This window comes from Atractosteus spatula, chromosome 13 (genome assembly GCF_055471065.1).
Source record: "Atractosteus spatula isolate fAtrSpa1 chromosome 13, fAtrSpa1.hap1, whole genome shotgun sequence".
Taxonomy (NCBI): domain Eukaryota; kingdom Metazoa; phylum Chordata; class Actinopteri; order Semionotiformes; family Lepisosteidae; genus Atractosteus; species Atractosteus spatula.
This window is the reverse complement of record NC_142718.1, coordinates 43,640,043-43,653,782: the sequence shown is the minus strand read 5'-3', so window position 1 is coordinate 43,653,782 and position 13,740 is coordinate 43,640,043. Positions and strand designations below refer to the sequence as shown.

At 36.4% G+C, this 13,740-nt stretch overlaps 1 protein-coding gene across 1 annotated transcript in view; it reads left to right on the top strand.

The window, feature by feature from the left end:
* Window positions 1-13,740, top strand: part of thsd7ba (thrombospondin, type I, domain containing 7Ba) — a 162,011-nt gene that overhangs the window by 92,711 nt on the left and 55,560 nt on the right. Inside the window, exons 10-12 of the mRNA XM_088930773.1 lie at window positions 2,064-2,179; window positions 4,512-4,644; window positions 5,558-5,661. Of these exons, the coding sequence (XP_088786899.1) occupies window positions 2,064-2,179; window positions 4,512-4,644; window positions 5,558-5,661 (353 nt within the window). The remainder of the gene's footprint in view (window positions 1-2,063; window positions 2,180-4,511; window positions 4,645-5,557; window positions 5,662-13,740) is intronic.

Here is a 13,740-nt window from a genome sequence, read left to right as displayed (position 1 = left end):
TGTATAAAAGGAAGAGCTCCATGTGTGAATAAATCTTGGCTCTCATTCTGACAGATTCTGTTCCTTAGAACAATATCCAGATGGCCCTACCTTCTCCATTTTAATAATAAAACAAAATGTAAATTATAATTTCCATTGGAGACCTCCGTCTTCTTCTTCCTCTTATTTTCTAGTATGGGGGCATTGAAAGTTCCAGTTAAGACTATGTTTTTGTTTAGACTATTAAATCAAAACTCCTGTAATAACAAATTTAAATTGATGCTGTAAAACCATTAGATAAAGCATTTATCACATGGTATGTCTTTCAAATGTAATTGATTTTGTGAAAAAAATATGGGCCACTAACATTTTAACAGGCAATCTATTTTTCCTGCTTATTGATGGGAGCATGATTATTAAGGATGTAAGAATACTATCATCAGCATCAGTTTGTCAAATGATACGATTTTGGAATTTAATCCGTTTAGATTAAATATGGTCCAAATAGACACTTGCCCTTTTCAAACTACAGGCTGAAATACACAGTGGAAATGAAAATTGTACTGAACATTTAATCGTTTACTATAATCACATATTAAGCAGTTTAATGTGGATTGTTTTGTTTGAAATCTCTTTCCTGGGAGGTCTGTAGCACTGAAGCAAGCCAAAACAAAGCAATAAAGATTTTTAAAATCAAAGGATGTATAGTAGAAAAAGAAGCTGAGTTGAAAGTCTCCAGTTCCTTTTTAAGCTTTTGCAGATGAGCACATAGTACTTGACTGTTCTGCATCAATTTTTAAGGTAAACCATCTGATGATGAAATGTTGAGTAAAACATCCTGGCTTTACTGGACTGGCTGTGCCACAAACCAGTGATGAAATCGTCTTCCCAGGTGCAAATGAACTTTAGTGGCAGGGGCTAACGTCTTGTCTTTTCCTTTCCTGCTTTTGAGTGGATGCAGATCACGGAATTACTCACTCAGAACACTTTGCTCCTTTTTCATTCCTGCCAATGTTCTGTTCAGAAATTAAGTCTTTTCTTCTGTATGGATTTTTAATAGAAAGATTAAAAGAAATTGTCCATGTGGCAGTAAGAGGTGTTGGCTGCAGGCAGTATTTACATTCACTGAGCCACTCAAACATAATGACGGTTTTCTAAATCATGATTTCACAGCACTTGCTGTGTCCCTGAAGACCTTTTGTCCCTGTCTATTGAGTTTCATTCTTTCTGGTACAACAATACTAGCAAATACTCTTATTGAATATGGATTTCGTTACTGTTCTCTACCGATTTACGCCATGACTTTAATTTGAATATTATTTCTTATGTTAATGCATGCAAAATAATTATGCAAATAATAATAATTCTGTAACTTTGCACAAAGCTATGGGCCTATCTTGGGGGTTGGCTTGTACCCATTGTTTTTGACTCCAGCTATTTGATCTTGTTCTCCTTTTATTTGGATCGTAATCTGTTCTAAGGTATATTGGATACCTCAAAGCACAGCAGCATGAACCCCTTTTTATTTGTGTTGTCTTTTCTGCACCTCTGCATTCTGAGAGGATTTGTAAATGAATATGCAACACTAAAAGGTCACAATTTTTTTATTTTATCCGGTTTCTGCTTGATTGTGTTTACAAACATCACTTCATTTCTGCATTTGTCTTTATTGTTTTACCATTTATTGAAATGTATATCTAGAAACAGGAATGACTGTGCTTTTAAAAAGAAGGTAAGAAAAAAATTAATTGGTGCTAGGGGACACTGCAATATTTGAGACTCAGCACTGAGTGTCCTTCTGTTGTGATGCACAAGGGCACTCATAACACAGGTGCTGAGAAATACTGTTCAAGCTGTGTTATGCAAAGTCTGAAAAGACTCAAAAGTGTGTAAGTCTGACAGATAGCACTCCAAAGCGTTCCCTGTCATTACATTGCCACTTCTGAAATCCATCAGCAATTGATTCCAAAAGGCGAGAAGTAATTCAGTTTATGAACTGACAGAAGAATAAATTGTATTTGTCTTTGCTTTGATTCGTTATTTTGTTTGTAACATGAGCTTTTTATCTTTTATGTGAAATGTAGGTGTCCAGATTCAACGCAGCCAGACGCAATTCGCCCATGTTTGTTACCCTGCAGGAAGGATTGCACTGTGACACCTTTCAGCGAATGGACCCCATGCCCTACTGCGTGCCAACCAGGTATTGTTTCAACTAATACATCAACAATCATTTATCTGTTTATTCATATTAAGGAAGCTTTACAAACCACCTTGAATTGTATTTAATTGTGTTTGCCTCGATAATCCTGAAGTATACACTGAGAAACCAAAACCTGAATTTATTATTATTTGTTATTGCATCACATTACACAGCTGTGAAGTTCAGCTGTAACTGAAGATCCTTAACGGGGTAAAGGTTTGATTCCTGGGCTGGGTCTTACAGCCAGTAAGACAAAAGTCATTCTCTTAGCTTAAATTCAGTTAAAAGGCACAGAAAGACCTCACAGAGGTACTGTATTAGTGTGGTGGTATAGCAAACATCTGTATAGTGCAAAAGATAAATTCAGGATCAGACAAGTATAGACATTATCAAATTTGCAGGAAGCAAAAGCTTATTTTGGCACACAACACAGTGATTTCCTGGTATTCTCGAAATAACCTGGGAAAAACAATCCCTTGTTTTTCAATTCTCAATTCTCCTCTCTTGGGAGTAAGTCTGTTGCAGCATCTTTCACAGTGGTGACAGCCTGCACTCTCCCTGAAACTTTAAACAGACAGATATACAGTGTATTCTTGCAACATGGTTCTGTAATTTAAGAACAGACAGCTTTTGGTGTGTGGGTCTCCAAGGGCTATTGCATAGCAAAACTCTTGTTACATCCTTGGGCTGTTCTTTACGTTCCTTCATTTGATGATTGCTTCTATAAAAGTTTGAAATACAGTACGGCAAGGGAAGCTGTCTCAAAAAAATAAAAATAAAAATAAAAATAAAAGAACTACAGAGAAATGAAGAGTGCTACTGAGGCCTGGCTTTGAGTTGATCTCCAAATGATTTGATGTTGAATGCCATATTTTGCACAGTTATTGTAAAATATCATTGTGTATTGGGTCTTACTATAAAGCAATTTCAGTAATGTATTAGAAGTTTAACTCTAAAAGATAAAGAGGCTTCCTCTTTGAATAACATTTTGACTAATTATTTCTTAACTCTAATTTTTGGACCAGAACAAGTCTGGATGCTCTCATTTGTACTGTACTTTAAACCAGTAAGACCTTTCTTGTAGCACAGTGAACATAAGTCAACACAAAATTCCAAGTAACGTCTAACTAATGTGTTGCATCATTTTAAAATGACTTCCCTTGCTTTTATGTCCTGAACAAAGTGTCCAAGTATTTTCCTGGCCTTTTTCATCACTGGTCTGCATTATCTATTTGGAGAGTGATGTCAACATAAAACTCCCATGTCTTGCTTCCTCCAGCTAATATCACCCATTTCACATCTGAAATTCACGTTCTAGCTCTCTGCATGTAATACTTTATAGTGAACAACATTAAATTCATTTTAACAGGTGTCATTTGGTTCTCTGTTGTGTCTACATTTTCTTGTATTGCTTTGCACTGCTGCTATATAATTTGCATCTCCACCTATTTTTGTATCATCTGTGAATTTTGATCACTATACAAGAGATCATTAATGTCAATTAGGATTATTGCCTTTATGACCCAAGTTGGGGTATGCGAAAAGACAAATTCCTAATACAAGAAATTGTATATGGCCAATAAAGTCATTATCTTATATTATCTTGTCTTGATGGCCTCACTCCAGTCTAATGAAAAGGACTTGGTTGACTATGTTAAAACTACTTACTGTATATTAAGTGTTATACATGTATAAGTGCTATACATTCTAAAATGAGGAAAGCAATAACAAAGTTTTTAAAAAATAGGATATATGGTGAAACGAATCACTGATGGGTGTTAATATTGGGCAAAGTCATACTAAAACTTCATTTAAAATCATGGGACTTAAGGATAGGTCTTTAACCAAAAGGCTGGAGGAACTGAATCTTTTTAGTTTTGAACAGAGAAGACTACGAGTGTGGACCTCGTTGAAATACTCAAAAGCTTTGAAGGCATTTACAAAGTCGATGCAGCTTTAGAACTAAAACAAGAACAAGAACTAAAGGAGACAAACAAAATCTATGTAATTAAAATTTAAAGCTGAATGGAGTCAAGAGACACTTCGTTATGTAAAGGGTGGTGGGAGTGTGATATAATCTGTCAATACTATGGGTTCTTCCATGGAGCTAGATGGGCTGAGTGACCTCTTCTCGTTTCTCATTTGAAACCTTTTTTATGTAACTTAGGTAGGGCCAATGTAAATGAAGTCTGCCTTTCTTTTATGAGACTATATTAAAAATTCTGTTCCAACTTTCGACTTTTGTCGATTTATCTTTATATATTTGTGCTTTGTATGTACGTTGGCGTAGCATATGGACATGTTTATGCTGTGTGCATATTTTATTTCCTAGCCAATGCAACTGCACCTAAACAGTCCCGCTACAGGATTGTTATCCAGAAATCAGCCAATGGGGGGCAGGAATGTCCTGATACTCTACACGAGGAAAGGGAGTGTGAGCCTCTTCCTCTTTGTCCGACCTACAAGTAAGTATTTTTTAGCAGACAGAGCAAAAACTGAAATAGTTTGATGCACTAAGCAGGGGTCTCAGACTCAATTCCTGCAATTTCTGCAAGATTTAATGACTTCTAGTTTTTGTTCAACCTGAGCTCAGATTTCAGTTTAATTATTTAACTGAATAACTGTTATCCTTCTAACCAACAGTAAATGTCCATAAAACAAATCCTATACTTGTCTGAAATGAAATATGTAGGTTGATTGATTCAGGTTAGATCTAGTGAGGATACTAGATCCTCCAGAAATTGAGTTTGAAACACCTCTGCGTAAGCTAAAATTGGAAAAAAAAAACTACAATGGAGACCATCTGATCTAAAACAAGGTTCATACTATTTTCAACATTTTTTTTCTGCAATTGTTGTATTTACTGTAATTTTTACAGAGCCTTACAGGAGTATAGAGCTTCCTGTGATTTGGACAGCATGCACAATGCTTATTGTTGCTGTCCACTGTGCTCCATGTATTCCTAAAATATTTTCTCCACACCCATTTTATCATTTGTATATTTGTATTCACATTATTTCACATAATTCACAAGAATTAATGTGACAGTAAAGAGTAACAGTAAGAGATGTGTTTTATGATGCATATTCCTAAAGGAATTTTCAGTTTTTGTTTAGCATAACAGGACGTGTTATTGTTCTTATTGGAATAGTTTTAGTTTTTTTCTGCATAGAATATACATGTGATTTATATTAAATAATGAGTTTGCGCATGGTGTTTCAATGATATGCACCACACAGTGGTTGCAGTAAGTAGCAATGTTTATTTTTCAGTCTTTCAGTTTGTAACCAATTTATTGTTTTTGCTTCTGTGTAACTAATACATGGTTGTTAGTATAGCTGGTGTAGGTCGTGAAGCATATTTTGGTTTCCTTTATAGGTGGATTACCCACAAGTGGCAACAGTGCACAATTGTGCCAGACTCTGTCCGACAAGGAATAACTGGAGTTGGGGAGTCATGTGGGCGAGGTCTAGAGATGAGAGGTAAGGTTCAGGCTAAGATACATGAGTCTAGATTCTCTCTGTTGGACAAAACAAAATTACTGTATACATATATTTTAGTTGACACATGAAAGCACAGAAAATGAATGATTACAAGGTCTTAAAGGAAGGTAATTCATGAGTTATTTTTTTCACAAGCACAGATCAAACTAAAATGTGCTCATCTCAATTTTAAAAAGAAAGACCTTGGTGGCAGGTTTCTGTTGAATAGAAGCAATAATATGGAAAATAAAATACTGACATAAAGTCCAGAGTTTGTAATTTCCTTTTAGTCACTGGATTCATGTGCTTAATAGAAACAGCACCTGTTGTTGTCTGGAAAGCGTTCTTTCCGGACACTATGCAGATGACACAATCCAGGGAAAGTGAAGAAAACATGGGGAATGTCCATGGAGTGCTGGTGGTCGGGGGAGGTGAGACCGAGGTAAACAAACCAGGGATTAGTCCAAAGAGAGATCCAAAAACAGGGCAAAAGTCCAAGGCCAGGCAATCCATCCCAGACAGACAATTAAAAACAAGAACCAAGTCGGGACTGGAAGGGGGAACAAGAACAGGAACAGAAACTTAAAACCATAACGGAGCCTGGAGCATCCAGGTCCTGGGCTCGCATGATGCGGGAACCAATGCAGAGCCTGGATTAGCGTCAGCGTCTGGCTTTTAAGGGGGAACTGAAAAGGGGCTGGAACAGGGATCAGGTGCGGGAGATAAGTAACAAACAAGGAAGGGCTAGAGTGCCCTTAAGAGGAGGGGTTTGCGATCATGACAGTTCTATACTTTTATAATTTACATTATTCCATTTTACTTTGTTTTACATAAAGGAAAATGTGCATGTGGCTTTTATCCTTGGTTTGCAATTGTGCAAGCTGTTGTGCAGTTGTACCTAGACTTTGTCTTTGTTAGGTAAAGTGTTGCATCTTCTGTTTAATCCTGGCTTTCAATATGTACCGTGCTGTCAGATTACCATATTTTCTACTCAGTACAACATTACTGGCAGCTCTGTTGTTTTGTGTCAAGTTTACAAACCCTTAGTGACTAGCTCTTTGACAGAGCCCTTAATTTGACAACAGATAGTGTCAACAACATAAGGAACCTACAGTTTTGTCAGCTTCAAATGGATCTGGTCAGTGGGAAACTGTCATGTAATGAAACACAGAGCACGAGAACGTGATTTAGTCACAGTAGTGTTGGTTTCATTAACGCACACACATCATCTGCGATGGCACCTCTTAGACAGGACTGCATTTCAAATTATTTTGGATTTTATCTCTAGGTTTTGCAGTTTAGTACACTATACAGTATTTACTATCCTGTCTTGCCGTGGTTTTTAAATATTTATTAATTTTAAAATATTTGTGAGATAACACATAGGAAAGTAAAAACAAGAATGTCTGTTGTCTGAAATAATTTGTTTAGCCTCATAGATTTTTAAAACTTATTAAGAATGTTGACAGACAGAGTGAATGATACATTTTATGCAGATGTGCTGCATAAGAACACAAGAAAGGTTAGAAAAGAGAGGAGGCCATTGGATCTGATCCAATGTTCTGATCCAGATGTTTCTTGAAAGAAGACAGGGTATTATCTTCAACACTGTGTCTGGATAGCTTGTTCCAGACTCCCAGAACCCTTTGTTTAAAGACTATTGTATTTTTCAATCATTTCCATCCCGCTGGACCTGCTGTCAGTAGGGTTTCAGAATCTGTGTGATTACCCGCTATCCTATATCCTTGAAACCTAGAAAGTGTAGAAATCTTTCCTGTTCCAGTGCTCACCTGCACTAAAGTTGATTTAATACTCCATAGCAAGATATTTCTGTCTTGCAGCCCAGTTACTTCTATAGTGTTTTTTTCCTCCTCTGAGGTGATCCTCCTCTCTATTTTTATTGTGATTCTTTTTATCCTGACTTGAGGTCTGCTTTGTCCTGTGTCCCAACCCCATGAAGGCTGGCCTAATTCATTCAAATTCAAATCCAAATTCAAATTCAAATTCAAAGGGCTTTATTGGCATGAATGATTAATTACAGTGTTGCCAAAAGAGAAGCACTTAACACAACATACAGTATACAAATATATTAATGGACATTTAAATACATCCCATAAAGCATTATTGAGAGACAGGCTCGCTGTCTGTTCCTCAGGCTGGGACAGGAGATCACATACTGGTCTGCAGCTCTATTGCATTTCCTAACCTCCCCCTTTCCCAGTGGCACTGGGAGCTGTTCTTATTCTGGCAGGAGACAAGATTTGTTATTTTAGAGAAGAATGTCTAATCCCTGAGTATTTTTCACAGTGCAGCCCTCTGTGGGCAGCCAGGTCTGCCTGTGTCCAGTTTCTGTGGCCATGCTGTGGTCATTGAGCCTGTCCTCTCTGGACAGCCGGGTCTGTCTTTTCCAGTTTCTGTGGCCAATGCTAGTTTTTGATCAGTCAAACCACATCAGTGCTCTCTTCAGATGTATTGCAATGGGTATTATTGGTTCCATTGGATTATACCAAATTGCCTGCCAGTTGTGTGAGACATTTAAAATTTCTGTTAACTAAATGCCATCACAGTCTTCCTTGTTGTGAGGTATTAAAGTCAGCCCTATACAGTACCTGCTAAATAGTAATAATAAAGAAGTTATTCTAGCAAACCCCTCTCAATCTTCCCCACACTGTTCCAAATGAGGTGACACTATAACCCACACAAGAGCAAAGCTTTCTCATTTGAGTCATTTGTTTCTTGCAATTTTCAAACACTAGGTTTGTGATCTGAATGTCTGTAAATTATGATTGACAACTTTGACCTCCAGGTGTGTAGAGACTGTTAGCCCAAGTGATTCAGTATTCTGACTTTTCAAATGAACGTAACCCTGAGCAATATGTCTCATAAAAATCAGCTCTGTGAATAACTGATACTTGTGCTGCATTATTTTTCACTAAATTCTATTATTACATTATGTATAACAACAGGGGTTAGAAATTCATGCATGGTGTCTTAGCAATAAAGATGTCGTTTACAATAAGATCGTCATTTCTGATTTGTTTTTCTCGATTTTCTTCAACAATTCGAATGAGCATTAATCAGCTCTGTGCAGGCCAAAGCACGTTTAAGGTAATGTATGTAAGTGTAAAGTGTACCTCAGATGCTCTGGTGTCCATGTGAATGCAGTGAAAACTGTTGCTGAAGTCTGACTGTGTTACTCTGCATTGAAATGCAAATGATTCCCGTGGCTCCAGGAAGCTTGTGCTGCGTCAGCGAGTGAGTGAACACAGACCAGGGTGGGACAGAGGACAATAAATTGTGGTAAATGAGCCAACAAGTGCAGCTGAGCTTCAAAATGAGAGAAAGGTGAAAAAAATTCCCTTACAACACTGTGTTCAAGGATCATACACTGCCTCAAAATGGAAGTTATCAAGAATGGTTTAACAAAAACGCACAATTGCAGAAAATAGGTTCCATAATGTGCCTGATGACAAAGCGTATAACTAATGTGCAAGATGTGAAAATGCTGTGCGCAATATATTAGTGAGCACAATTAGGTTTCAATTGTTTAGCACTAATTCTTTAAAGTAAAATTGATTGTTTAGTGTTTTTGTTAACACCGGCTATCATGTTTTAATTAGTAACCAGTTTAGTGCAGCACATGAAAACAGTTTGCTGGGTCGAACTTTCTCCATTTTAGCATTAAATCTGTTAGGCTCCTCTAAACAGAAAAAGCTTTGTAAAATCTTTGATTTCTTGTGCCTGAATGTAAATATCAACATCTATACTGTGCATCAAAAGAAACTTTCACCTGCAACAAATTCCAAAAACAAATTATAAAATGTATTATATTTTCAGTTTATCTGACTGGTAATTGTATTACATTGCTGGTCTGTGTTCACTTACAGAGCTCTCTGTATCTAATCATTCAAAGTGGATGGAAGAAGAGAAAACAGAATGAACATAAAATAATATTTTTCCAAGAAAAACATTATGGAAAGTCATCTTGGGACTGGACATTTGCATGCATCTTTAGCAAACTTTTCACAATGAAAATTTATAATAATGCTTGCTGGGACTCAGGATCCCTATGAGATTTTTGGTTGAAAAGGCAAAGCTATAACTGAAGCAATTTGCAATAAATGCTTGAAATGATAATGAGTGAAATGGAGCCTATTTCGTGTTCAGGAAGCGCATGTCATTAGTGATTAATTAGAGAGCTGTAGAAATGGTCTATCATTTCCCAGCATGAACGGACATGCTTGTCAAAGATATTGATTGGCAAGGCAGTAACGCCAAAGATGCAAAATTCTAAACTCAAAAGCATGGCTGATGCTGTGCAAACTGACTTTGATTGATTAATTTCACTAACAATAATAGAAACATAAATTAAGACAATAATGTGGCGGAATTTATGGAAATGATCACAGAGTGATGAATCTGATCAGTAACGCACATAAAAGGCAGAAATGTGATCTATGTAACCGCTCCCTCCAGCGCCAGTTCATATAGAACTGGTTAATGTTACATTTGACAGAATCTTGAATTATATGTTAATTGAATGTCTGTTAAATCTTCAATTATAATTCTCACAATAAAGTGATGTCCAGAAGTTTATTATATGGCAAACTGGGGTCAGGGTGCTCCCAGCAGGCCAATTAGGGTGGGTTCAGGAAAGCTCTGGGCATCAATAAGAACTAATCAAATAACAAAGCCTTTTTCTTAAATGCTCATACTGTATATAATGATAAAGAAGAAAAGGTGAGACCTCAAGGCAACTGTATTTGCAGGTAACTATGATGACTATGAAATTATAGAAAAAACCCCGAAAACATGGTAGTTGAGGATGATGGGGGAAAATATAAAATTTAAAGGTAGATGTTTTAGATAGAAAGGACTGTGAGTTGGAACTATGATGTGGAAAAAGCACTGCAACCTACACAAATGAAGCAAGATTACAGGCAGTTAAGAATCTACTGTATATATATTAAAGTTGAAAAATATAAATGATAAGGGTTTAATTGTAGATTTACTGTATGTAAATGTGTAGCTCATTGTATGATGAGATGAGAGGAGGACAGGGCAGGGATATTGTGACGGTGAATGCAGAAAATGGTTAATTATTGTTAATTATTGCTTTTTAACATTTGTAAAGAATTATATGAGGGAAGCCAGTCTTACCAACACAGGCTTTTCAACAGAAAGGATATAATTTTGTGATCATATGTGGAAGATTTAAAATCTCTAAAGCCTGAGTTTAGAATTTGGGTTTATAAATTTTAATAAGGAATATTGTAAAGCAATAAGTGAGGGGCAAAATGGGAACACGTGGATACACAGTCAATAGATGAGATGTAGGATGGGTGTACTTCAAACTAGTAATGTTAAAGGCTCAGAACAAAATCATCCCTAAAACAAGTCTAAGGCTGGAAAACGATGCTCTAGATTTTTTAATGCAAAATTAATAAAGAGGTCAGAAGGAAAAGTGCACTACTTTTGCAGAAACTGCATAAAAAGGTGGATTCAATCATACAGAGTAAAGTTAGCTACAGGTGCCACAAACAATACATTCAAATTGCCAGAAAGACACAGAAAAGAATCTTGTACCAGATATAAAGTGGATATTTTTGTTAATCTTTGTGGGAAATATAGGGAGTGCATTTAAAACTTTATCAATCATATGGGTGATTCTGAAGTTACAAACTGTATTAAAGGGATCTGGGTGTTTGTGTGAATTCTTAAATATCTTCATGAATGGATATGCTTTGGTTATATAGTAAAAAACTTTAATTTAAATCTAGAAAAGCTATTTGCAAGTTCACAGCACTCTAGAATGGTCTCATTTAGAATGTTCTGTTCAGTTGTGGTCACCACAGCAGGGAAGGGTTGAACCCAGGATATCATTTCACACTTAGGAGTGAAACAATGACATGGCTGTCTTGTTGAGGCTGTGGTCAAGTGGATTAAATTCAAATTCTGGTCACTATCGTGAGACAGCTGGTCAAAACTGTAGACACTTAGCTACAAAAAAAAAACTACCTACCCTCTATCCTGTGCTCTTTTTTGCTCTTACGACTTTATTTGGATTAATCTTCCTAAAACATCTGTGCACCATCATCTAGGACTATCCAAGTCTCTAAACATTAGCAATAATGAAGACAGCTGCAGTTAGAAAGTAGCACTTGGAGTTTATATGTGGCTGTGGAGTGAAATATACTATATATATATTATAGTGTAGATCTATGGAGCCAACCAATGGCAATGAAGGAAAGACTCAGCAGAAAGTAAGATTGATGGTTAACAGTTTATTGTACTTTAATCTTACTTAGCAACCAAGAAGTAGTGAAAAGAAAAGTCTCTGAATCTTGTATAAAGTTTTTCAATAGAATTAATGAGCATTGAATATCACTTATAAAAAAAGTGTTTCATTAGCTTCTCCAAGACAACGTTCCCTGCAGCGTCCTTTTGTGCAGTCAGCAAACACTATCACCTTTCTAAGTAACTGCATTATTAAAGATGATCCCTGTCACATTTCTCCATAAGAATAAAATGTTAATGATTCTGAAAGTAGATAATATAAAGGAAAATGTTGCTGTGGCAATGGGAAGAAAAAATATAATTGCACTAAAAAGGGATTACAGCCTATTCAAATCAAAATGTCACTGCTGACAACCTTCCCAGAGGTCTGGGTGAAACCTATAAAAAAAGAACAGCCATTATTATCTTAATTGGTATGTGATTTAGCGTAAAAAATAAATTAAAAGTTCAAAATCAATATTCATTGCTTCATTATTACAGCTAAAATAGCAAGTAGAAACCTAACATTACCTCTTTAAATTTATAGTTTCAGAATAACTAATTACTGTCTTTGCTGGGACCCAACATATTTCTACATTATACTATAGCCTACTGATCTATAGTGCACATCGGCAACCTAACTTTACTTTTATTATGTTTACCAGAAGCTGCTTATTTTTCTTGGTGAACTAAATGCAGAACGATAGGATGCTGTAGAAGCTTAAAAATATATTTATTTAAAATAAAGTTTTAATTTGATTTTACTCATTTATAGGGATATATTTACATACAGTAAATTGCTTCACAAAGGTTCTTGACACAGAACAAGTGATTTTCATGTTGCTCCCAAATGTATGGAAATGGCCTTTCAAATTCCTGACAATAAAAATAAGTAACAGTCAGTAGCTTCTATATGCACCTGTTTGTCTTTAATTTGTCTTTAAACTTTCAAGTTTACTCTACAGCTTTTATTCTATACTTCCTGCCACCATACAAACTAAGCATGCTGAGTTACCACAATTCCCTGAAATACAAATGCAGTGGCACTCAGTGTCTCCACTATTCCTTCCACCGATTATACTGTCCACTGACCGTGTCCCCCAGCGACTATGCTGTCCACTGACTGTGTCCTCCACTGACTGTGTCCCCCAGCGACCATGCTGTCCGCTGACTGTGTCCTCCACTGACCATGTCCCCCAGCGACTATACTGTCCACTGACTGTGCCCTCCACTGACCGTGTCCCCCAGCGACTATACTGTCCACTGGCTGTGCCCTCCACTGACCGTGTCCCCCAGCGACTATGCTGTCCATTGACTATTGTATGTGCCAATTATAGTTTATGCCACCTGCCCACCTCCTACTGTACAAAGAGTAGCTGACTGAGGGGCATGAAATGTTATTAGGACTGTAGTAAGATAATCAGCGACTTTGAGTTGTGGCCTGTAATAAAGAGCATGAGGTTTCGCACAGCCCTGGCTGTGTGGATATTTACAAAGTATTAGCAGTCAATAAGCTTTATACTTAAAGTCTGGGGAAAAAGAAGTATCATTTTTCAGCTTGTGAATAATTAATACTAATTTAAAATAGAATACAATACATAACAGTCTTTGCAGACACCTTGCCATGGCATCACACGTTATTTCCATCTTACTGTTACACTGTCTAAATTTAGTAATATTGAGCTTCAGCTTATTATTCTTTATTGGTTAAAGATGGAATCAAGAAGCAATATATCATTTGTGTTATCCATTCAATGTATATCTTTAAATCATTATTTTAAATGTATTTTTATTAATCATTTC